At 39.2% G+C, this 27,658-nt stretch overlaps 1 protein-coding gene across 1 annotated transcript in view; it reads right to left on the bottom strand.

Moving 5' to 3' along the window:
- Nucleotides 1–26,115, bottom strand: part of rgs6 (regulator of G protein signaling 6) — a 101,563-nt gene extending 75,448 nt beyond the window's left edge. The window contains exons 1-2 of the mRNA XM_087851961.1: nucleotides 26,025–26,115; nucleotides 19,106–19,426 (exon numbers count right to left, since the gene is read on the bottom strand). Coding sequence (XP_087708087.1) covers nucleotides 19,106–19,336 — 231 coding nt within the window. The 5' untranslated portion in view covers nucleotides 19,337–19,426; nucleotides 26,025–26,115. The remainder of the gene's footprint in view (nucleotides 1–19,105; nucleotides 19,427–26,024) is intronic.
- Between the last annotated feature and the right edge of the window lie 1,543 nt (nucleotides 26,116–27,658).

The following is a 27,658-nucleotide window of genomic DNA, read 5'->3' on the forward strand; positions in this document are numbered from 1 at the left end:
AATTCTTTGACGTGTTAAATTTTAGAGCTCTCAAGAAACCTTAAGGCTCCTGGGGAGCTGAATCCAAGGATTCTGAAATATAGAGAGAAACCGATTGGGTCAAATTAGGAAATTATCAGTGCTTAAAATGTGCAGTCCAGTAATCCACTGGTACTATTCTCTTAAAGCAGTCTACAGTACATTTAAGCAACCCTGTCAAAGGTGTTTACTATCCATCCATCCATCCATCCGCTTATCCTTTTCAGGATAAGCTGGAGCCTATCCCAGCTGTCATAGGGCGAGAGGCAGGTTACACCCTGGACAGGTCGCCAGTCTGCCACAGGGCAAACACACAGGGACAGACAACCATTCACACTCACATTCACTCGCACATTCACACCTAGTGGCAGTTTGGATTATCCAATTAACCTATCCCCACAAGCTGCATGTCTTTGGACAGTGGGAGGAAGCCGGAGTACCCAGAGGGAACCCACGCAAACACGGGGAGAACATGTAAACGCCACACAGAAAGACCCTGGCCTGATGGTGGAATTGAACTCAGGACCTTCTTGCTGTGCTGCTAACCACCCTGCCACCGGGTGTTTACTAAAACACTCTAAATGGGTTGTTGCTCAGATTCTTTATGATAATGTCTCCTTGTGGATATGGAGATGATTCATTCATGTTCAAATCCTGCAAGTAACCACTTCCTATTCATTTGAAATATTTAATATGTTTGTACCTCTGTAGTCGGGACTATCCCGTCCCAGCTGGAGGGGGATAAGAGAGACTGCGTTCAATGGGCTGTGCTGCTTCATTATTTTGGCTCGATCCGCTTGCCTGGCTGCTACGAATTAACAAAACAGGTGTCACTACATTGGGCTGAAGCAGCTTCACAGTGCATTAGCACAATAATGGCTGCAGGTGTATTTATTCACAGTTGAGCTCAACCTTCTATCCAAATATTAACACCTTTCTGAATATATTCACGTCCACACTGAAGAGCTCTCTCTCTTTCTCACACTCTCTTTTTTTCATAATCGTGTCTCAGTGCGGGGAATGTGTGCGTACACGTTTAAGCTTTGTGTCGCTGTAGTCCTTTCATATGCAGTCCTTTGTAATTTCTGCCAAAAAGCGACAGGAGGTTGTACTATGTCTCATTATGGCATAGAAAAGGCTTTTGCCATTGTTTCCTTAACAAAACAATATGGTAATCCCTATTACAGCATGAATATCTGTGGGATTAATTAGGGATTAAACAATTTGCCCACAGGACAAGACCGCTGTATAACCGACAAAGAATTATGGCAGCACAGAGCGCAGATAAACAATAAACTGCACAGTTATCAAATGATATCGCCCGTGCTTATGAATTGCCATCTGCATCATAAATATCTTTCATATACAATCTCCACTCTGGTACACCTACGCAATAGCTAATATTTGTTCTAATACTAACTTCTTCATTTTTTCTTGATGGTTTTGTATTTATTTTACTTGTTTATGCTTCTGGCTACAGATTAGTGTTTTTTCCCCCACTGGTGCATTTTTCTGATTTGTGTTTAATCATTGGCTGATCATCAAATCTCTTATGGAATATTAATGAAATTACAAATATAGCATCAAAATACAAGTTGAGATGACATTTTTCCAGTGAAATGGGAGACTGTGTTCTTTGATGTCACTTCAAACGTTGTTTAAATGCAAATTTTTGCTGTTCACTTACAATGTGAAAACATTGTCTCAAAGGCTTACAGATACATGACATTCTATTATATTTTTAGCAGTGTTGAAAGTGTAACAGGACCCAAAGGCAGGTTTAAAAAGTATCGCAAGTGCAAAAAAAAAAAAAAGTGCAAATCAAAAAGTGCCTGACAAAACCCAGGCAAACAAATAATAAAGCCAAAAATCCACAAATAAACAGAAACTATGTATGTACAAACATGGAGAAAAGGACAAACAAGAGACAACAATCAGATGTTTTGCATCAGTAGCTCACATGAAAACCTGGAAAGCCAGACAACATAAAACAAACAAAAAATAAAGTTAAAAAAAAAAGCAGTGCTAAGAACATTCAGGGAAATATACTTAAAACCAAAAGTAGCCACTGTGTGTAGCTGTTTGAGATGGAAAAAGGAATACAGTTGGGTCTAAAAGTTACTGAACAAGGACACTTTTTGTGATTGCCTCTTTACACACACAAAATAAGTATAAACATTCATGAACATTAATTATTTAGCGGTTACAGACATTTTTATACTCAATACTCAATTTATGAGCTTGGAAAAAGAGGGGGTTTTTATCATAAGGACTGTTTTAAAAAACTGGATAAACAATTGTCTGCTTGAAGTCTACAACCCATTGACATCACCAAATGTTTCCTCCCTTGAGATGCTCTGCTAGGCCGTCACTGCAGCCACCTTCAGTAGCTCCTGGTTAGTAGATCTTTCTGCATTCAGGTTTGACTGCAGTAGCTGAAAAACGGGCTCTCTTGAGTTGAAATCAAACAAATGACATCATCATTGGAAAATATCCCCTTTCTTGAGAAACTCTTGCTTTTGCAGTGTGCTTCGGTTCAGCTCCCATTTGCACTGTGAAACACTTTCCGGTCAGTTTTGCAGGGAACCTAAGCAGGCAGTATAGCCTTGTAGACTTTACTATTTATTACAATATAAATTGTACACTTTATCCCGCTACTATCACCACTGACATCGTCACTCAACACTAATGACCCATTTCGACTAGCAGCCATACAGACCTATGCTTTAACATTGCCTCAATCATGTCTGACACATAATGCTTTGGATCATTAACTCTCTCTGTCTTTTGCCAGTTTTCTCTCCCAATCATTCAGATTTTTTTTTTCCAAGATCCGTTTGAGATGTTTTCTACCTGAACATAATCTTCCTCCCTTTTCGTGAGTGTACTCAGTAGTTTGCACCTTGCTATAAACCCTCTGTATTTACATTCATGAAGACAACTCTTGATTGTTGACTTTGAAAGTGATACACCTACCTCCCCAAAATAGTTATGTGATCATTCCCTATAGTTGTCTTATATAATATTTCAGGCCTTTTGGTGTTGCTGAGCTGGTGAGTGCATTCATTCTTCTTAGTATATTCATACTATATTATTGATTTGGCCTCTTCTAAAGTTTTTGCCATCTCTCTGAAAAGTTTATTTTTTATTATTATTCTCATTATTGTTATTAGTTTGAATGATAGCCTCCTTCACTTGCAGCAACATGTCATTTGGACCTCACATTTGAGTTTCAGTGAACATCAACTAAATGCAAGTTCAACAGCTCCAGATCTTTTTTGTGTTTAATTTGTCATAGGCTGATAAGAGAACAGGCCTCAGCTGGCTGTGAAACTGCTTGTCAATTGTCCAATTTTAAGCCTTTGAAAATGAGGGACTGCGTTAGAAATGTCTGCAATTCCAAAACAGTTATTACAATATTTTTGTTACACCTCTTGAATTAAAGATGAAAGTCTGCACTTCAATCACATATTGATGGGTTGATTTAAAATCCAGTGTGATTATGTACGGAAGTAAAACTACACTGCACTAATAACAGTATGTCATTGTCCAAAAATGTATGGCCCTCACGAAAAACACACTTTCTATGCAACGCAGTGTGTTTAGAAGTTCCATATATCTTTGAATGGTGGGAGCAGGAAAAATTATTACTCTGGCAAATTCAGGTTCAGGTTACTTTATCTCTACCCATAAATAGATTTGTCTGCAGTGGGGAGTCATCTAACCTAATGCACATTTTCAATACAAATACAAATAGCAGATTAGCATAACACAAAATACTGATGAAATAAATAAATAATGACAGAACAAATTCAGTGGGAAATGGGAGATGGATGATAAATGAAGCTATGGTAGGTGATTTTGTGTCGTTTGGCTTCAAACACATCCAAATGAACACCTGAAACAGGACGAACTGACATATCACAGACAGCGTCTGGTCTACTGGGTTCATCTTTAATGGTGAGTTGTGTTTTTAGAGCTGTCAAATAAATAGCAATACAGAGGATAGAAATATTAGGTAAATGTTTTACTGACTTACAAATAAGTCAGTGTGTGTTAATTCTGCGTTAATGTAACACCTCAGTTCATGTACGATTACACTGTGGAATTTCAGACGAGGTGGTTTAAAACATGGTTTACATACTGCCACACAATCTTTATCTGTCTCTTTAAAACAGCCAGGAAACTCACTGATCTGAAGTCAAAACCAGCACAACACACACGCTTACATATTCACATATGCACCTAGAGATCTGGTTGCAGTCACTTTACATTCATATGAACCAGTGAAAATTGGAAACGCTGACAAGAAGCAAGGCCAAGTGGGTTCATCTGACACCTGCTGTCCGACACAACCAGAGCATGACAAATACACTGATGCCTCAATAGACTCACAAAACCAACAGGCTCTTTTCTGCCAGATAGGAGTAAACAAGTGAATGGCCTTACAAGGAGTTTAGACCAGTCCAGATCAGACTCATTCAAGGGCATCTGCTTGTAAAGTTGACTCTGTTTTTTCCCCGGGTCTGATGCTTTGATGTTTGAACATACACGGGCACACAGCAGGTCTCGTGAAATTGTGTGGGAATTAAAAATAATCCAATGCTCAGTCAGTGTTTTATTCTTCAATCTCTTTAATCACAGACAAACAAAGAATTAACTGTCATATATTTTAGACTACGACTAAAAATAAACAAAACCTCTCATGTTCTGTCTTGGATGTGGTAAAATAGTCACTCCTGATGCCAGAAATAACAGAATAAGAAAACTGAATCTGCGCAGGAGTTAAGTGCACACTGAGGAGGATTAATCTGGATTAGAAGAGAGAGAAACAGGAACTCAGTGGGGAATCAGGATGTTATTATTTCTGCCGGCACAGGGAATGCTCCCTGAAGGACTGCTGCCACTTTTTCACTGTCAGAACCAGATTCCATCGCTAATACTGGCCAGACCTGCTGTCACAAGTTCCCCTTATCTTTTACTTTTCATAATTACCAAGAAGAAAACAACAGGGATCACTTTATCCCCTCATAAACAACAAAAAACAAAAACCCTCCTGTCACAAGTAAAGATATTAATTTCTAAAACAAGGAAAAAAAGCACTTGACATTTTCTTCCAGAGTATGTGTTTCCCCTTGTGTTCAACTTTTCTTTTAACTTAACAGATCTGGTTTGTGTCATACGCCAAGAAAACCTAGCAAAACAATTATATCAGCAACAGTGCCGCACTATGCAACGTTGTCATGTTGCGGTATTTATTTCAGTCAGACTGATTTATTAGAGTTTGGTGTCTAGGCTCTGAGTTCATCACTGCCCATACATATAAAAGAAGGAAATAATGAGTAATTATCCCACCCGAGACTACAGCTGGACGCCGGTGTGGTGGAACAGCATGCAGTCATGCAGGGGAGCAGCAGGACTGACATGTCAGAGGGAGAGATGGAAAACTTTACCGCGTAAATACACTGCCAAATTGGGAGAGTGTGTTTGGTACGTGAAGTGAGGAGAATGAGGCATGTTAGTGTGTATGACGCAGTGCAGCTTGAGAACTAGCTTGAAGGCTTCACTCCTTAAAGCAGTTTGCCTCTTCAAAAACAAGGGTAACAACATGCTTCAGAAAAACCAAAACAATGCAATTCAAATTAAAAGAGTAAAAAGTAAAAGAATGTTGGAAGTAAAAGCTATACAGTAAATAAGAAAGGAATAATAGGGAAACAAAAATTACAAGATAAAAAAATGAAAAATACATAAAAGAACAAGTGCAAAAACTTAAGAGTGCGTGCAGAATGTCACAACAACAAAACTCAGCGGGATAGCACTTTGGACATATCCATCCAAGAGAAACCGTAACAAAACAAAGCCCACCATTTTCAAATATAGCATCTAGGTGAGTGATTTGGTCACAGGTCAAGTCAATAACAACATTATAAGTTCAGCACTGTTGCCTTTTCCTCTTTCAAGGCATCATCTTACCGAATCTTATGTAAATTTATCTTAACCCTCAGTCACACAGGTTTAAAGACCTGTCAACAATCATCAGATAAAGGTGAAAAATGTGTATTACTCGACCTGTTGCAAGTGATTGCTGGATTGTTTGCTGTAAATTCGATGGCTACTGTCCTGGTCACACAAGCCTAGAGGTTGGTAGTTGACCCCTGCGCTAACAATCGTCGCGAGGGGCTGCAGGCAATAATTAATGTGAAATTAGTTCCAAAGTTGTGTTAGGGTGCGGCACCAAATTTTTTTTTTGATTGCTTTGGTTTTAGGCAGATTGCTGAGGTCACTGGTAGTTTTCATAGAAGACACATATAAATTGTCTGCAACTGACGCAAACAGGAAACAACGAGTATTGGCCTTGAAAAAAAAGTTGTGCCTTTTGAGATGTGCTTGTTTTAGCGTTAGCACGACTTTTACTTTGAAGACGAGCTTCTCTATTTTTGTTGCCATTTCCAGTTTGGATTTTATTTTCTTTCAAATTCCAGTGCAGTGGCAATACTAAATGGTGGCTGTTTGCAGACGATTCGGCATCTTCCATGCAAGCTGCAGGCAACTGTTGCAATCCTCTAGCAATTAAAGGTTTTGTGTTGCAGTTCCTGTTACAGATTCTCCAGCAGCTACCTGAAAACTGTCAGGCGATACACATTTTTCAGTAGTGACTGGAGGTTGCGGGGGAGTTGTTGACCGTTCTTTTGGGCCTTAGTCCATTATTGTTGACCCCAAATACATGATTCTCATGATTTGGGATTTTTTTTCAAAATTTCTTTTCCATTTTTACTTTTTCCCCCATTTTTACTTTTTCCCCCATTTTTACTTCTTGCCTTTGTACCTTTTCCTATGAGGTTTTTAGTGTTATCTATGTTTTATTAGCTAGTTAGTTAGTTAGTCGCCTCAGTATAAACATTCCCTTATCTTGCCATGTAATGGGGAAATTATAGCTCAGTGGTGTTAGTGCATGGGCAGTCTGTTGACAGGCCAGGGGAAGATTCATCTCTGTCTGTCTACCTGCAAAGAGCATCTGTTGCCATAGGGTGGGAATGTTCAACACATGGTACAAAAGCAGTCTGGGGGATGCTCTTTTTCTTATATTGTGTGCCCATCAGCCAGCCGTGGAGAACAACAAAGGTATAACACAGAAAGAGCTGAACTGAAACATCAGTGTCCATGGCAGCCACTGTCTGTGCTTTTGATACGGTACTTTCTGGTCTTTGATATTTGGCTCCACATTTCTCCCTTCCCCGTTTCAGCCTATTCATCAACCAATCAGCATTCAATCGCTGCACGGCTTGAAGTGTTAAGAAGTGTTCAGTTAAGGGACAGAAAAGCATTAGATACCAGCTCATGAAATGAGTCAAACAGGAAAAAAGTGATGGTTTCAAGTTTCAAAGTTAACTGCCATATGCAGGGTAAGGAGACGCGTTTCCCTGTACAATTAAATTGTTTCTTTGTCCACAGATGACAAACAGAATCGATAGAATGAAGGATTATTTTAAAAAACAAACAGTAGAAACAATCATAAAGAACTATGTTAAGGACAATAAAAGAAATACAATGAGGTGTTCAAAATATATATACAGACAAAAAGACAACTTGGAGTACTACGTTAGCATGTGCAGTAGACGAACAGTAGTGTGTTTGCTGATGATTGTGTGTTGCATGTCATATCTGAAGTTTGAAGTTTCTCTTTTCAAGTTGAAGTCAGTGAGAGATCGAATGTGCACCCTGAATGGGGTCACTAATAAACCAAACAACCTTTCTCCTCAGTCCCGAAATATTTTAGTAATTTCCAGGTTGTTGTTTTTTTCTTATGGCCTAACCTCAGACTTCCTACAGTTACTGTTACAGTACTTTGTGCCTGGATGTGTAAACAAAATATTCGATCATATATGCCCGTGTTGTATTTTTCAGATAGTTTCGCTGCCCTCCAAGTGAGTGAAATGCTCCAAGTTCACAGGATTGTGGCAACAAGCAAAAATGGAAAATTAAAAAAGTGATGAGTGATCACCTTGTCATCTTAAAATTTGCAATTTAAACTCTTCCAATTAGCCTCTCCCTGCCACCTTGATTTGATTAGCCTGCTGTTCTCTACCTGCTCTGTTATTATGAACTCTCTTCAGATATCTGCGGGCGGCTGCGCTGTGATTAGACGCGCTTAGTCATTTGCTAAGTGACAAGCGGGAGCACACAAACCTACGAGCAGGCATGAATGAACACACAACACCACACACACAGTTGCATTTCTCACAGAAAAAGGCTTAGATGAGAACAACAACAATGGAAGTCTTTACATTTACACATTTTATGCCTGCAATACTCGTCTTTACTTCTAAATTTTTGTGTCATACAGAGAAATTATATTTGTGTGCTTGTCCACATTATTAACATCCAAACCATTCAATACACTGCTAAATGCTTGAGCAAGATAAATGAAAACTGAGAAAGTCAGATTGAAAATCTAAAAATAATTGAACGTGACCAAAGTGAGAATGTTGATCCGCAGTATCTGCTTGGATACCGTGATGCCATTGGAGTTCAACAGAGAGCTATGCACAGGTTCAGATATGATTCATACTCTTGCTCACCAGCGAATATCTTTGTGAAATTGCCTAATAAATATGCGCTGGACAGCAGTGACTAGGCATGACTGGAATTTTATGGTTCATAAAGGGGCTCAAAGGCATAAAATAAGTCATAACCTTGTGCAGTCTGCGTTTCACACTATAAACAGACAATTAGTTATTAACTCCTAAATAGTAATGTTAAATCAAACTGAATTGTTTTTATTGCTGCATGGACATTGGAAAAAATGCATGCAATTAAATTGGGATGTTGTTTAAAGCAGTTTTAATAAATCACTTAATCTATTTAAACTGTTGTTGTGATTTGCCTGCACCGTCAGAGGATTCCTCTGCTCAGCAGAACCCCATACACGTGGAGGAGAAAAAGAAGATTTTACCTCTAAAAACCTTCAACTTATTTATTAGTTTAAAAGCTGCACCGTAGACTCAAAGGGATGAGGGTGCTCACATTAAAGAAAAAGTAAGCATATACCTGAAAATTTGCATATTAACATTTTATTTTCTTCTTGGCGCTTCTTTGATATGCTCTGAACCCTTTGTCAGGGCGTTTGGCACATCAAAACAACAACAAAATGAGCACAACATCCTGCTGGGGCTGTACAACTAAACAACAAAAATACTCCTTTTCTTAAATTAGGTGGTGTGTATGAGTGTGTGTGTGTGTGTGGGGGGGGACTCTGCTGTGAAAGGCTTGAGATCTGAACGTTGAACACCAGAAGATTGGGTTAACTTTTCAAACAGCCACTTATTACTGCTATTGCTTATGTTTCATCCACATGGCAGCAAATGTTTTGTGGCAGCCTCTCCCATAGGCCCTGAACTCAGCCATTTCTAAACAGAAAGCAGTAAGTGCCAGCTTTGTGGCACATGGGCATTACGCTGAAGTGGTTCAAGAATAAGGATCAGCACCGGGCTAGTGGGAAAGCAATAAAAATCTAATGAAGCTTAGCTGACAGTAGTTTGATGCCCAATGTCTGCATAAAATATGTTATTTTCAAAAGTTAACATTTAATCTTAAATCTTTATTTATAAAGATTTCTTTTTAAATTACTGCTTCTGCCAGAGAAAATGTATTAAAGTTACAGTGTGTAAAATCTCACCACTAGATGTCAGTATATTGCAGATTGCAGATAACTGAATTCCGTTTTCTTACCTTTAACAATTCAAGTGCGTAATTCTACCTATGGTAGCCACTGTAGGACAAAAAACTCCCTATTCTGGGTTCTGTTGTGAGTGTAGGCTGTCAGTCTGCTGTCAATGCGTGTCCATGTCTATTTACCCTGAAGAAAGCTAGAAAACTTTGTGAAAGAGGTTTGTTATGAGACAATGAGTCAGCAAAACACATTTCTGACCAATGACAGCAATACTGAGGTGAGTTTTTGAGATTATCCTAAACATTCGTGTTAGTAAGTGCTGCTGTTTTTGCTGTCCGTCTCTGTTATCTACTGTTAGCCTCCGTTAGCCTCTGTTAGCCTCTGTTAGCCTCTGTTAGCCTCCGTTAGCCACTGTTAGCCTCCGTTAGCCAGCGTTACCGAAACTTTCTTTGAAGTGTATCTAACATTTGTCGATTCAGACACTTGCCGAATAAATTCCTATACAATGTAAGAATGGAATCAAACTGTTTATCAATGGGAAAGTGTGATTTGGGTTTTTTTTAACGAACACTTGAGCCCATCATTAGCATATTGTTAGCTTATAACCAGCTGCTGTTGTTGTTATTTAGCCACCTCATTGCCATTTGTCTGGAGACGGGAGGGTTGCATGTCTAATCTCCTGACAATAAGTACGCTTATGCAAGTTTTCATGAGATAAAGCCCCAACTTCAGTTTAGGAAGTAAGGCTCGTGTGGGGGAAGAGGATGATGTTTTATCCAAATGGCTGTCTTGTTGTGTCCTTCCTACGTGTTTTTAAAAACATAGATAAAACATAGGTATGATCCCTCATATCTTGGGTATGAAGGTGCAGAGTTCTCTTCTCCTAGCACACAATTAGACAGAACAGCAATCTTAGCTACCGTATTTAAGTTGCCAGGGCAACATCGCAGCTTCCACATTTTACATATCTCAATTCGTAGTTTATAAGAATGCATCACTTGTTGGAAGACATCATTTTACAGTAATCTATGTGCATTTATGTCTATAATATTGTTTTTCTATTAAATTAATTTTTTTTAAAAACCCAACCGACTATACCTTTAAGTTGCTATAGGATGCAGGCGATCTTAAATTGAGTGATTGTTCTGGTATTTATTGCTCCTCTTACAGTAAGTCATTGTTGACAGTTCATTGGTTGTGTTCAATATTTTCTCCATTAAGAAAGCTGATGATGCATATGGAGAAAGGGTTTACATTAACACATGGGGATTTATTGTCTTTGTGGTTACGATATATGGTTCACTACTGATATTGATTCCTCTAATCTCTCAGCTGACAAGAGCTACTTTAAAGCACATTATGAGGTCAAAAACATAAGGATTTGTCAGGAGGAAGGTGCTCCAAATAGAGCTTTAGGTAGTCGCTGAAATATCTAGCTTTTGAGGGGAGGCCCTGGGAGGAGACGGGTAATGCAATTTCCCAAAGTAGTGTCTGCATCATTGAAATCATGAGATGTTTTGGCCTCTGACTGAGTTCTGTGGCAAGAGCTGAAAACAGTTGAGAGACTCAAAAATGAACACTTCATCATAGGATGGCTGTACATTAAAAAAAAAGATTTTTGTTAAAATATTACATTTAATTTCTATTTGCATATGCAGAAAAACCTGTAAAAAACAAATAAATAAAAATAAATTGAAATTGAAAGAATGGATAGAACCTAACTCATGCCATGCTAGGAACCTGGTGAATATTAAGAGTTTTATCACAGTGTGTTTCTCAGTAGGATTACATACAAATAAACAAATGGCCCATCATTTAAAAAAAACATGGTTTTTGAATCAATGCACCTCTTCAAACAGTAGCTTCATGGTGGCTTTTCAACCTCTGAGCTCTCTTTTAAAGCACGTTCCAGCGGCCCAGATGAATATGGGAAAAATGCATCTGTATAAACAGCCTGTTAAGTAAACAGGTCTGCACTTCAACAGCTGCTAATGTCAGACTGGAAATTAAAGAATCGTGGGGGGTGGGGGTGGGAAAAGGTGTGTTACGCTAAAATAACAGCTCTACAAACACGCAAGGACACACCCAAACTGCAGCATGCAGTGCGCTGTATCCCACTTCCTACCATCTTTTCTTATCACTCTCTCTCTCTCTCTCACACACACACACACACACACACACACACACACACACACACACACACACACACACACACACACGTAAACACACACACACACACACAGTGTTTCTGAGCAGATGCTGGCTGACAGGTTTGTATTCATGCTGGTGAAAAGGTGAGTCAACACCCTCCACTCTTGTCAACACCATTGAATCTCCTCACCTTAATATCACCTTCTCTCTCTCTGTGTGTGTGTGTGCGTGTGTGTGTGTGTGTGTGTGTGTGTGTGTGTGCATTGGATGCTGACAACAAAAAATAATCTAGTGGGGAGAGGAGGAGTTATGTTCAGTTTCTTAGACAAACATCTATTGTACGCATAGATTTATGATTTTAAACCAAATAGGATAAAAGCATTAAAAATAAATAGAGGGAGAATTAATTAAAGTGATTAGGAATCAATTAGAACAGCAGACATTAAGATGATAGAATAAGAAAGTGAGGGGAGGGGTAAAAAAGAAGAAGACATGGAATAAAGTCATACACCATCTTTCTAGCAGATGAATGGGTCCCTGTGGGCGAGAGGCATCACTTCTCATCCTAATTACTCTTCAAACACTGACCCAGTATCAGCTCTCATGTTCTACCCGCATTTAACTCTCCAAGCACTAAAATCGTCTTGCAGGAAAAAGTCGGTGTATAAAATTGGAAGTTAATTATCTATAAGACAAAAAAAGGAGAAACTTAATTCACCTTAATTCACCATTAATTTGAAGTGGTTCGATAGTTTGGGTCTCAGAGCTTCGGGAACGATGAATTTGAAGCACAGTTTGCATGCATCATGATTGGTGACTCATCCAAAAAGACTAATGGGACTGCAGTCCTGGGAATACATATTCAATCACAAAGCAACCTTTTGTGTAATGGCCAATATTGTAAATCAGTAGGTCAGCTTATAAGCAAGTGTTGTAATGCAGAGAGACTGTGAAAGCTATAACTCACTGGAATGGCATTTTGAAGTAGCTTTTGTCTGTATATAAATGCAATGCAGCCCATGTAGCTGGTTGTAAGTGCATTAGTCTGTTTCATCTTCTTCATAGCAGCCAGTGAAGACACCGACCAGTCACAACCAGCTCTCTAAATGGACGCCAAACATCGTCTTTAAAAACATGATGATGAAAAATATAATTTTGTCATGACATTCCTCATTAGAACTATTAAAAAAAATGCTGAATTTACTTAACTACTGTACACAATCGATCTATTTGTCATTAGAAAGAACACCTGCCAGGTGGCCTAGTTCTTCTGTAATCCTTCTAATGATTCAGTCATACTACAGTAAAAATAGAACGACCACCTCTCTACGTATTGGTGGTTGCATTGAATTTGATCAGGTTAGTGAAGGTCTGTACATAACTACCATATAATTCATAAACACAGACAGTCTGTCAACAAATATCAGTTGCAGTCAGTCTGTGCCAATCAACTTATCTGTGACCCATCTGCAATCTGTCTCATTGCAATGGAGGATTCAACTCAGCTGGTTGTCAGCTGGTTATGTTATTCATAAAAGTAAGGTTGCTGAGTGCCTGTGTCATTTTGTAGTTTAATTGCCATCCTTCAACAACTACCTCACTATTTCTGGAGGAGTTTTTGAACTGAATCTGAAAAATTGAATAAATGTATTTGATAAATAAAAACCTCTCCTGACTGTCTTTTTTTGTTTTTTCCACAAAACGCTTTTTTGGTTCAACCACAGTAAAAGATCAAATTTAGCTGAGGATATTATGGTTTGGTAAATGGACTGATTCTTATATAGTGTTTTCTACTCTCCCCACGCTCTATACAACATGCCTCATTCACCCATTCACAAGCACTTCTAAACTCAAGTGCAAACTAATAAACATTCATACACATTCACACTCCGATGAACGCAGGTTTTAAAATATATCTTGGTGATACTACGACTTCTTTGCTGGAGAAATCATATTAGATGACAGGTGCTCTTATCCTCAACTAACATGTGTAAGGCTGCTGCTCAGATACATTTTAACTCTACAGATTCATATTTTTTGGTATTTTTTCTTTTATCCTTTCCTTACCCTTTGCCTATCGTTTTTCTTTGCTATCAAGCTATTTTTGCACTCTTATTGTCACGGTCTGCCAGGGCAAGCCGTGGGGATGTTGGAGAAAGGACCCAAACACTGGACTAAGTGCAATGAACAGTGCGTTTATTTACAGTGGGGTAATGTACACCACACAATAAATCTCCAATGTGCTCCCTCAACTCCTGTGTTGTGCCTTCTCCTAAGTGCTGGTATTCCGTGCTCTCCGTGCCTACACACACCCCGTGCGTCCTGCTGTACTGTGTTTTGCTCTCCTCATGGAGTCTAACTCAACGATCCTGCGCCGGAGGAAGCTCCATCGCTCTGTTAAGTAGCTCCCCCGACAAGCTTGATCAGAAGCACGTGTGTGAGAACCTAGGCGTGACCAGCAGCTGGCAGGGCCACACCCATCAGGCCTACAGGTGGCTGTCCAGCCACACCCGCAGACAGACACACACACACATACACACACAAGCATGGAACACAAGAGCACAGTGCAGCAAACATACATCCAATACAATAATAATAATAGTCCACACTGCTCACGGACCTCCTAGGAACTGTGTCCATGACACTTATACCATCTGTTATTTTCTACTACCTTGTTTTTCAATCTCTCCACACAGCTTCTTTTTCTATCTGTAAACTCTCGTCTCTATCCTGCATCAGGAACTCGTTTATTTATTCATTTACTGGCAATTGGAGTCCTGCGATTCCAGCTCCACCTCCAGCATCTTTAGATAAATGACATTTCCAAAGCCAGATGGACTACAGATACTGAAATAGTCTACGATGAGTTCATCAGTCCTACCACTTTTCTGTCTCATTGTTTTTCTTGTCATCGTGGAAAGATAAGAAGAATTGTTTAAAAAAAAAGAAAAAAAGAAGAAGGTTCAAATACACTTAAAAAACACCGCACAGAAATGATCCAGTGAAAAAGCAGCTGAGAACAGAGGGTGAATGTGTAGGTCAGATGAGTCAAAATACATAAATCAATACACAGATTGATTGATACACATAGGTTCATCTCACTAAAATTATTTTTCTTAGCAGGAAATCTCCATTTATAGATCCTTCATCAACATCACCAGTAAATACGTTATTATATAATTATTATATAACAATAAGACACTGAGAGTGAGTAACATTGTATCAGACAATGCAATCTCATTATCCAGTTTCAGGATATTAAGACACGCACGTCTTCAGTTGCATTCATCCAAATCGGGACAAAATCTATAGTGTAGATATCCCCATGCATCAAATCATCCATAGAACCTTCATACAGATATTCAAACCCAACTTTCTTAGCATCTTGGATAAATCAATAAACCATTCTTCTTAAATAGCCTACAGCAAGAACTCAGACCGACCCAACTGTAGCATCTAAAACAATATCCAACTATGGCCTTTTTGCTGATGATACCACTGTTTTCTTTTCTTGTGGTGAACACACATTGCTGGGGTCGGCTAATGATGAAACTGACATGTTTTAAATTTATTTGACGTAAATGCCTTACACATAGGTAAAACAAGATGACTTATTTTAGGAAATTGAATTTCCTAGTGTAATAATAATAAACCTTCTTGAAAATCTATTTTAAGATATACTCTGTCAGTTTAATTTCTTGCATTACTCTTTAATTTTGTCACATCTCAGTTATTGTTCTGAACTATGAGATAAAACAAAGTTACAAAACGTACAATAACGAGAATCCTGTGGAATTGGTCGATTTGGTCAATTTAACACTTGAAATAATTGAAAATTATTGGCCATAAGAGATTGGTCTATTCTATCTATCTAACACAAGAGAAATCTCAATGTTAAAGTTGACTTTTTGTTAGAATACTCTAGAGGAACTCTCAAGAGGAAGCTTTGGACTGCACAGTGCATAGCATAGAACAGAACAGCCCACTGTACATTGTACATGAACAATAAATATTCGATCATTTAAGTACATGTATACAAAGAATATATTTGCACATTGACTACCATGAGTTGTATTTTTGCTTATTTGCAGGAAATGGTAACTTTGTGCTTAGGAAATTTGTGCTTATTCTGTTTGCCTTTTGCCTTTTAAGCACATGTGTATATGAACATATTGTGCATGTTTACATTTGTCTGCATGTACAGTGCTGTGAAAAAGTATTTCCTTCCTTCTTAAGTTCCTTTTTTTGTATATTTGTTTTGCTTTTGTTGAATGTTTCAGATTAAACAAATCCAAACCTACTTGATCCTTTGTCTTAAAGTATTTGCTCTCTAAGCACCTTGACATACCCTTGGTTTTTAAGTGTGCTTTATAAATAAAGTTTATTATTATTATTATTATTATTAAACGTATGACTGGTTGTGCCACCTTTGTCAGCAAGGACTGCAGTCAAACATTTGCATTTACTAGGAAGGATCTTTAGTTGCTTGATTTTTTCCATTTAGTGGTGGACTTGCTTTTGTGTTTCAGGTCATGATCTTGCTGTAAAACCTAAATGTGCTTAAGCTTCAGGACATGAACTGATGCTCAGGTACTGTCTTTCAAGATTTTTTGAAAGAGAGCAGAATTCATGGTTCCATCATGTAAGGCAACTCGTCCTGGTGCTGAAACAGCAAAGCAGTCCCAGACCATCACACCACCACGTTTGACTGATGATAATGTTTTTTATGAAATGCTGTTTAGTTTTATGCCACCTACCGCGGGACTCAAACCTTCCAAAAAGTTCAACAACAAAAGTCTTGGAGGTATATCGAGATATTTCTTGGCAAATGTGAGATCTTTGTGTTCTTTTGGGTGAGCAGTAGTTTTCACCTTGGAACTCTTGGATGCCATTTTTGCCTAGTCCTCAAATGAGGTCTGCAGTTCTTTAGATGTTGTTTCTGGATGAGTTGTCGATGTAGGCCAGCCATTCCTGGTAAGGTTTCCACTGTTTCAAGTCCCCTAACCTTAGAAATAGCTTCGTAACCCTTTCCTGATAGATGTCAGTGACTTTGTTCCTTAGATCTTGACATGGTGTTTTGAGTTTTTAAAGATCTTTTAGCCTACATAACTTTGTTCCATTTAAGTGATTTCTTTCCTTAACATGTCTGGTAGCAATGAGGCCTGGGTGTGGCTGATCTAACTGAACTCAGCTTTTCAAAAAAATGTGGTTAATCGCAGTTAATTCATAGGTTAATATTGGGGGCAATTACTGTGTGACAAATATGCAACTAAATGTATGTGTTCAACCAGTGTAAACGATTCATTTTAGAAAGGCCACATTTATGACATTTTCTTCTTCCTGCACCTTTTTATTCAAACTTGAATAAAAATAAATGAGTAGAATACACTCCAGATATGAAATTAGCTCTTGCTTTGAGTCATTTGAGCACTTGTTAAACTAATTGAACCAGAAAAGGTTATCTGTCCAAACAAAAAGCAAAAATATTGCCACTAGTAAGTTTTATCTTCAAGTGCTGCTTCTTTATATTGTCAAGTGCAAGTGCTGTCACTGTGGTTCATTTCCAGGCTTCATCAAGACTGAATAGGATGCAAAGTAATTTGATAATGCCCACTCAGCATTTAAACAAGTTCTCAGCCTGCATTAAATATCCTTCACCTCTCTGATCGCAGAATTTAGTGCTTACTGACAGAGAGAAATTATTTCAGCCAATTTCACCCATTAATTCTTGCATTACAGACACGCTATGGCTAGTAGAGATCATTTTCCATCACTCTCTTCTCATCTTTTTCATCTCCTCATCCCTATAGAGCCACACTTCTGTGGTCACGATAAATAAGTAAAAATGTGCACTAGCTGCCTGCTGGTAAACAATACTGACACGTTCATTTAGCACAGGAGGCAAGATTGCCCTCGGAGTAAATTCATCTTCTTCCCCCTTGTCTTTCATTCAGGTTGGGGTGACATGACATAGTGCATTGATTCCGTCCAGAGAAACAGTATATTCTCATTCCCTTTCACAATGAGGTCAAATGTCAGGGTCAGCCACAAAACACGCCTTTAAACGGGGTGGAAACTTACAAAAAATGGCAACCGAGCCTCCTTCCTTATATTTTATGTACAACATTTTGGCATTAATTTATCATGGACAGTTTCATTTGTGGTGTGAAACTGCTTCTAGACAGCTAGTCCTTCTGGACCAGCATTTAGGAGTTAGTGTTCTTTTCCACTATTCTTTATTTATCTATGGTACTTAATGCAGTTGTCAACTTGCAGTGGTGGCTCAGCTGACGTCTTATGTAGTCTCTTCACTTCACACTTCTTTTAAAACCCCATTTCTCACAAAGATGTTCTGCTATTTCTGAAACTATCCTCTCCATAAATTTGACGTGTGTCTTTTCTGATCAAAAGAAACATACTGCAAGCTTGTTTATGAAAAACAATCTCTCACTTTTTTCGCCACCTGTCCAAAAACTTTCCATCTCAGTTCGCAGCAGGAGCCTTCATTTCTAGTGTCATACATCAGGGCAGCAGCTCCAAGAGGAAATTGCTGCATCACCAGCCGATAGGAATTAACTTCAATTTTAGTATGTAGCATCCTAATTATGCATGATAATTAGTTAAATGTGTGCACCAGCTGCCTGCTGGTAAGTAATGCGGTCACAGCTCATATTCATTTAGAAGAGAGAGCAAGACTGCCTTTGAAATACATTCATTTGTCTTTTAATCAGCTCTGTGTGGCATAAAGTAACTACTGTAGAGGAATAATAATAAACCTCTAAAGCTTTGGGTTATAATCACACCTATAATTATACCACCTATACAGTAAATCTCCATCTCTGATGACACAGACATCAAGTAATTTTGTCCTGTTGGAGTTTATGCTGATACTCTGGCTTCCTCCAATTAAAATACATGTAAAAGATGCATACATGTAATACATGTAAAAAGAATAAAGCTAGTTTCAGAACTGGCCTCACTGATTCCAGCCAAACGTAGAAATCTCAGAATTACCTGAAACTAATAAAATTTGCTCCAAAACCCTCACAGATCAGCTGAATGTTCGCTTTATTTTTTATTCAAACTTACTTTCGAGTTTGACTGACAGCAAAGCCAAAAAATCATTTTGCACTGAAGCGCTTAAAAAGCATTCCCCATCCTACTCTCTCAAGTCTGCAGCACCACCAGCAGCAAGTGGTTAAAATTTGTCTAACAAAACCACAAACTACTGTGAGTCAGCAAAAAGATGCTGGAGATTATGCTTACCTTTCTGTAAACAATCATGTTGGGCGTGTCATCATCTGGGTCCACGATGCTCATGGACCTCGTGGAGAGCAGAGGTCGAGACGGGGTCGTCTGGGCAAGCTCCTTCGGTTCCTCAGCCCCTTCGTCGGGTTCAGTCTTCTCCACGGGGCTCGACTGCTGCTGCTCCTCTTCCTTCTCCTTCTCCCCTCCTTCCTCCTGCTGTTGCTGCTGCTGCTGCTGTGCCTCAGCCATCTCTCCCTTACAGTCGCCTTCCCTGTGTGTTAAATTATCCTCTCTTCTTTGTCTTCTCTTCTTTATTTCCAACTGTGCTGTCTCCAGAGTCTAGGGAAAGAAAGGGAGAGAGAAACAAAGTGATAAATTGGACCATAGAACTGAGCATTGGGCTCCAGTCTCCCATGTCTCTCTATTTTCTGGTTTTCTGTCAGCAGCCACAGGATGGATGCAATGGAGGCGTCATCAATTCTCCTACTTTTCTCTGTTATCCCTTCTACGCTACTCCCTCCAGACCCCCGTCACATGAGACTGAAGTTAAAGGAGAATAAAATACATTCTGTTTTTGCTTGATTATTCCAGTCAATCATTTCAGTTTGTGGGACATCATATTTCCTGGCATATAAGAGCGTCACTTGCTTCTTTCCCACAAAGGATGTGATGTCTTGTTTTACAAGGGGAATAAAAATTTGTTTCTTCAGTTAAAATTAGACATCATGTGCATGAATTAATTCAAATGATGAAAATCAGTCAGACGAATATCTCATTTTGAAAACTAATTTGCACGTTCATTTCCATTCAGAGAAGCAGAAGGATAGCAGCAAGAGTGAAAGGGAAGGTTTACAAGATGGTAGTGAGGCCTGCTATGATGTAGAGTTTGGAGACAGCAGTAGTGACAAAAAGACAGGAGGCCGTGCTGGAGGTGACAGAGTTGAAGATGAATTGTGTTACAAGTGACCAAAATGGACAGGATTAGAAATGAGTGTATCCGAGGGACAACTCAGGTCGAGCGGCGTGGAAACTATGTGGAGGATGCTGAAGATGGAGTGTCCAGGCAGGAGTAAAAGAGGAAGAGCACAGATAAGATTCATGGGTGTAGCGAAGGAGGACATGGAGACTGTTGCAAAAATGATTGCACATTATTCCAATAAACCACTCACAAAGTACAGAAACAAATTGCAGCAGGTTAAAGGTTGATTTTAAACCCCATAAAATTGCCCTTTAATTTACTACAGAACAAACGATCACTGAATCATGCACAATACATGCAATATATATGACTCCACACACACACACTGGTGACATCCCATTACTCAGGCCTGTCTGTGCTCTTCTGACAGCTGTCAAAATATTGTTGTGTGACACCTGAGCTGAGATTAGGTGCAAGAAGGAGAAGGAGAAGTCAGATAGGGGGCAAACAGCTGGAAAGAGAAATGAAACACACTTGAAGCCCTGCCACATCTATGCATCCTCTTTTCCTCTGTGCTCATCAGTGCCAGAAGATTTTATCCCAAACGTAACTGGGACCAGATGCCTTTCCATTTAGTCCATTGTAAAAGAAATAATAGCTTCTGACTGATTCATCTGCAGACAGCTAGTCTCTTTGCTGGCTGCAACACAGTGAATGTGCAAAATAACGTTACACAGGCCTGGAAATCTAAACAATTCTGCACTCGATTAAATGAGTCTGGTTGCAAACCGGGCAATGAAAATGCAAAACAAATCTAATCTGCGCACTCTATAGGAAATGTCATGATAGCGAGCTCTTCCTTGTGTTGCAGATAACTGAATCCTTACAACAATATACCTGGAAACTGCCAAATATGCACTCGTGATAATGGAAACACACTCCATTATTTCATTTCAGTTTAATTTATTCATTTCTTTTGCAATGCAAACCAGAAGAGTTTGCACATAATCTCAGTGAGACGGAGGTTTTCCTGGAAACATTTATCTGAGAAAATATTTGTGGAAGACATTATAGACTTTAGGTGTATGACTGGAAGATGAATCTGCTCAGAGAAAAGTAGTATTTTCCACTTTGTGTTTCCACTCAGTAAAATCTTTAAAAAAAGGACCATCACACTCACCACTAAATATAAAGAACTGAAATGTGAATGAAGGCCTGATGAAGGTTATCAAAGCAAAATGTCTTCCTAGAACTTCAGCCAAATGTTGGCAAAGAGTTTTTAATAGTGTCCACCTGTGCTTCATAAACCATGTGTACATGGGAAATGTAGTTCACATGTGTAGTTCCCAAAAGCTAGCATGAATGGTGAGAACGAGAGCAAAACTAAAACCTGAGTTAAAGTTCTTTTTTCTTTAACTGGGAATTCACTGTAAGAAACAGTGTTTTTAGTCATTTAAATGTTTATCTATTGCTTATTTACTTTGGTGCAGTATGAATGGGCAGAGGAAAACTAGCAAAACTTGAAAATACAGTTAAAAGTGAAGTCGCATTTTCTAAAACTGTCCACAGGCTCAGACTGGAGTCATTGCCGGGCCAATTCTAGTCCCGGGCCTCATGTTTGACACCCCTGCTGTAGGAAAAAAAAGAAAATCAAATTTATCTAATTTAATCAATTTGTGAATATTAACCATGTAAGCATGTTTTCAGCTGAAAGAATAAAGGTATCAGAGCTGAAATTTGACACAGAATCAGTGTGGGTGCCTGCATCCGCAGTATCATCATCGTGAGCATCATGTGTTGATATGCTATTTCAATCGTGCATAATCTCATATTCTGAAGCAAAATTAGACGTTAAAGAACTGCCACGAGGCAATTTCTGCTTCATGCCCAAAGAGTGAAAAGAGAAAGGACGCAAAATGAGAGCAGACCTGAGTGTGATTGGTTGTAGGATGATTGGGTTTGGCATGTTGGGAAACATCCACAGATCTGAAGATAAGATCAATACCACTCTCATATCTATATGGAAACTACGAAGCTTCAGCCAGAGTCTAGTGTAGCTTAGCTTATCTCAGAAACAGGTGCACCTAGGTTGTGTATTATATTTAGTTCATGTATTACTCATAAAGCCGTTTACAAAGACACATAGTGGTAGCACATCTTCTTTCATGCTAGTAAGCTAAACATTAAATAATAAGAATCGAACTAAAGTTAAGAAAGTGGTTTTGACTGGGTTAAGAGTAAATGGCAGTTTTGTGTCATCTGAAGTGAACTTAATGTCCTTTTTAAGTCGACACTCTCATTAACCAGCTGTTTGTGTGTGTCTGAATGTGTGAGAGGATATACTGTACAAAGTGTCCATGTGTCCAGGAGCTTTCTGGTGCTGAAGAAAAGACAGGGACACCGTCTGCTTAACTGCTACTCCAAACCAGCAGTCAATGCTTAGAAGTGATGCCTGGTTTGTTTCTCTGAACTGCTCAAGTTTAAACTCCCATCTTCTTTCCATCCTGCTCCTGGAATGTCGTAAAGTTGCGTAGGCTGGGATCAATACCTCCAACATTCGCTCTAACTCTGGATTTTGCAAAGAAATGAAATGTTCAGGTTGAACATTCACATGAGATCATCCTCTATTATTTAATTAATGGTTCACAGGGGAGCCTCACCCCTGTTGATAGAGATGCTTTAGTTGGCCTAATTGCTTTAAAGAACTTCCGGAGTCAGCTTTGGTCACCTTGAAAGCCTCTGATGTAATGCCTAATCTATTTATCCAAAATTAGATGAACGTGAGGATGAAGACGATATAAAGGGACCACACACGCCTCATTTTATGAAACGCAAACAACATGTTTTTACAGAAGAATTAAAATCTTCCTATGTTAAGCCCTCAAACTTCTTTAGAACCGCCAGCTCAGGAACTACTTCCTGTGGTGTTTACGAGGCTTCAGTCGACGTGCTGTGATGTCTTCGTGAGAGCCTGTAGGTGTAGAGTCCTTTGTTTGTTCGGCACTCGTGTTAGCTACGTACAATTACGAGTAAAGCACAGTTTTTTAAGCTTCACTTAAGCTTTATCTTTCTTCTTCTTAAATGCAAAAGACTAACAAGCACGCTTGAATTTCAGCTGATGTCTTCACCAGCTCAGCGTTCAGCTCTACATAATTGGAACAAATCAAGCGCTGCCACAGAAATGATACTCGATTGCAAGAAAATGAACACTGAGGAAGGCATCAGTCAAAACATTTGTGCTCGCTCCTCTTTTGCACTACAAAGGAATAACAACAGTGAAAGTGTTGTGATGTAATTTGAAGTCACTGAAGAAGAAAAACATAAAATAAAATAAAAATAGGCCCCAGGTTTCAGGAAATTAAATGACTGAAAGAAACGCATGACATTTATTTTTATACTTGTCGCACATTAATACTCTAAATTATTCTGATTACATTTAGAGGTGAACATTTATTTAACCACCCCCCTTTCCTTTAAAACACGTTGCGATGACAGGAAGTGGATGCGGTGAGTGAGATCTCTTGCTGTGTCTAAAGTCTGCGCTATCCTTTTCCCTCTGGACCCTCCACAGTGCAACGCACACCCAGCGTTTGCTTCACCTTCCATCAAAAACCACCCCAGGGAGGGCTGCATGAGGATGTCTGGCTATTTTACACAAAAGCCTGGCTACAAATATAAGGGACACCACCAGTTTAGAAGCCATTCAACCTTATAAAGAGTCAAATGTGTGGAGTTGTGTGTGTGGTTTATCAGGCAGACTGCATTTAACAGCATATATCACACAGTAATGGTTCATTCACATCTCGTTTAAGATACGAAACATATTAAGAGCTTCTGTATATTTATGGTACAGTAGTGTATCTTTTTCTTGTGTGATCATGTAAATTCAAGTTCAAATCCTTGATTGTTTTTTCACGTGCGATCTGGTTACAAGGGTTTGTGTAGCAGAAAGCTGTGCTGAGGTTTAGACAGCAATGAGTGAGACTACCATAGAAATTTGCCAGTCTTCACCTTGGGTGGTTGATGCAATTTTGAGCAGGTCAGGAATACTGTAACCTTGTGAGGCAAGAAGTGAATACCAAGCTGCAAACACAGTTTAAGCATAACAGGAAACTGAATTCAGAGTACACAGAGGAGGACACCCACAGGTAATTTTAGGGTAACAAACTGTTTATGCTCTAATATTGTTCCTCTTTATATTAGTGTAGTAGCATAATATGATCGTAAAATCTCATCCACACTACTGACAATATGATGTCATAAAGCTTAATGCACAGTATTCTTAATTACTGTAAATCCAGCTACCAACTGGGTCATTCCAACACAAATCTTCACATTTTTTAGAACATTTTCTGCTCACTCGTTCTTTTTTTTTTCACTTTTTTTTGTTAGATATTCATGTTCAAGGGTTGTCTCAGATTTTCAAAGTGTGAAAAAAGCAGGTAATATTTAAAAAAGTATTTTATATAAAAAGCTACAAACTTTGGACATAAAATTTTTAGCCAAATTGGAGATAGGCGAGCAGAGAGCCCACAGTGATTTGAGACTGAATGACCTTTAACAGTCAAATTACAGTGTAGCGTTCATTGAAATGAATCTAATAAAGTATTGTGCCACACCTCTTAATCTCTGAATTCCGGTGTTTTCAGCTCCATTCCCACAGCTGTATGAAATCAAGCACCTGCCCATACAGTTTATTAAAAGTTGGTTCCAAGGTCTCAGTATCATTGAGCAGCAGTTTCTTAACTGATAACCTAACTGGGGGTCATATAAGTGCTGATTCGTGCTTGATAAGAGTTCAGCAGCCTACAACAAAGCTAGGCTAGACTATTAAGCCCCAAATCCACAGCTAGGATCAACTTTAGAATCACCATTTAACCCGTCACTGGACTGTAGGCAGAAAGATCTTGGAGGCTCCGAGAGAACATGCAAACCCCACAAAGAAAGGCGAGAGCCTCGTCCAAAATCTTCTATCACTTGGGAATTTATTTTTAGAACAATGTAGGAGTGAGTACCTGGTCACAATATAAAAACTTCTATGCTTTGTGAGGCTGCGACAAATCAGTCACAAGCATTTTACTGATATAAGCCACTGGTGCTGGCCGATAAGGCCAAAGCTGGCACTTGTTTATCTTTTTCAGTTCATCCTCGACCTTTAAAGATCTTTGATTTTCTTCTACAACCAAACAAATTTTTTGCATGATGGTGACGTCAAAACTTGTGCATCCACATTTGACCATAAAGTCAATCAGGTAAACAATGCTCTGACAGTCCACAGATAACTAAATCCAGATAACATGTAATTATGCAGCATTAATATAAATATCAGTATCACTGCTTAATAGCCAGAACCGGGCTCAAATCGTCATCTGTCTTAATGTGTGGAGAGCTTAAGTTTGATGGATGATGGTCGTGCATGTCTGCATACCAACAGTGACATAGATCTCTCTCTCGGTCTCACTCCGACCTCTTTCTGTGGTCTCTCTATCCTCTCAGAACCGCTTCACCCCCCGCAAACACACACACACCCAGCATTCTGCAGCCTAATTTACACGACACAGTCCGCAATAACCAGCAGCACGCATTTTTACGCGCGTACTTTAACCTACACACACACACACACCACACCTCTCTCACTATCTTCCTCACAAATTTCCGTGCACATCCCAACAGATGCACAGAGGACGAAAACGCGCAAATTGATTTCAAACATGCACTTGTGCACTTCAAGTGTCCCCGACAGATCACCTGAGGTCTCTTTAATCCCAGGTGGGGAAAACTGCATCCTGCGTGTCACCCTCCGAAATATTAATTACTCCAGCAACAGCCAAGCAACACCTCAAGCACAGCAAACTGAGAACACCGCTGCAATGACAAATAACAGAGGCTTTACCAGTAGGAGCGTTAAAAGCGCACGCAACAACATTTCAATTTTCTTTTATGCATCTTTCACCACTAATAATACCGCCACTCGTATTCCCTCTGCTCCAGCCTCTCCCCCTTCTCCTCGTTCCTTACCTCTGCAGCCGGCTTATCTCTCTCTCGGAGCTCAGGAGCCAAGAAGCAGCTTCACCGACCGACCCATCAAACCGCCGCACAGTGGAGTGAGAGAGACAGAGAGAGAGAGAGCGAGAGAGAGGGAGAGAGAGACCGTGTTTGGAATATGGGAATCATTATACTGCAACAGTTCAGATAGTAGATGTACTCATTTAATATCGCACCTATGGTATTCCAGGGCAATCCCAAACTTGCACGAATTTGGGATTTTAGAAGTTTACGCAGAGTGTGCATCTCTCTATTGTGTGTGATTGTCAATCCCCCTCCGATGAAGGTTCACCAACAAATTAGGTGGTTGGTTGGTTTTTTGTTTTTTTCAGGGTCAGGGGAATGTTGTGGTTATGGTCATAGTTAGGTTGGGTTTGTAGGAAAGTTGAAAAGCCAGCTTTACATCTGTGTAGGCACCACTTATCCTGAAGATTAACAAATACTGTATAATACATTCAACCAATTGTATAAAGACAGTAACTCAAGATTTGATATGTCCACGTACTGGCTCTTTTATCTGCACTGTTATCAAATAAATATTGGCTGTAAACAATTTTTAGATTATTGTATACTGTTTGTATTCATAATTTACACGGTGTCACATAAAGTGTCCAGTCAAGCTAGTCATATTCATATGTTCCATTATCATAAGTTGTGAATTTTCCCTGCAGGGTCTTATAGTTTTACACAATAATACTTGACCCTCTGTCTGCAGACACAAGTCCCTGTGCTGCTGTTTTCCCTCTTTGCCTTAAAATCCATTCATGTCATAATGCCTACACAGGATATGAGAAGATTTGACTGCAAAACCAGGAAATTGTATGTGAGAAAACAACATACACGCAGACAAAGAAGGTACGTTTTCCAAACAACTGTACTCACACTGTTCATAATTATCCTGATAATACAGCCTGAAATTACTATAAAATGAATATGGACACAACTTTATGGAAAAAAAATGCATGATAGAAAAGAAGTTTCAAAATAAAATGAAAACAAATTAGAATTGGATAAATGGAAGAAAATGGATGCTAGAGGTTGTACCTGGAAATGGAAGGCAGCTAGTTGAACATTTACAGAAAGATTATAGATCCACCAGGACCTCCATGAATCATGTTTGTGGACTGTAGGAGAATTCAGTGCCGCCAAAAAGAGTCATGTTTACGTTTTGAATTAATCTGACTCCTGAGTGGTGTTTGCCAGACATGAAGAACCATCATCTTCCAGTGTGTTTGCACATTTCTTTCTCCAGATGAATAATATTTAAATTTGAACCACCTCATCCAATTTCTCTCTTGCTTTCTCTGCTTATTTATGCTGTTTTGAAACTCGCTCTTCCACCGCCGCTGCCATTGCCTTGTCAGTGGCCGTCTCAAGATAACAATTAGTTCAATGAAGAGAAAGGAGGCTTTGTTGGATAACAAAATTAGCCCGTTGTCATGGGGAAAACAACTAAGAGAATAGGGAAAAATGCACTAATCAGGCACAACATTTAAAAAAACCACCTGCTTAATTTTCCTAAGGTCCCACCTTGTGTGGTCTGTAAGGACATGGACGGGGGGGAGGGGAACCAAGACGTTGGCAGCAGATCATTTGAATTCTGTGGT

The sequence above is a fragment of the Neolamprologus brichardi genome, chromosome 15 (assembly GCF_056152115.1).
Source record: "Neolamprologus brichardi isolate AB-2024 chromosome 15, ASM5615211v1, whole genome shotgun sequence".
In the NCBI taxonomy this organism is placed as follows: Eukaryota; Metazoa; Chordata; class Actinopteri; order Cichliformes; family Cichlidae; genus Neolamprologus; species Neolamprologus brichardi.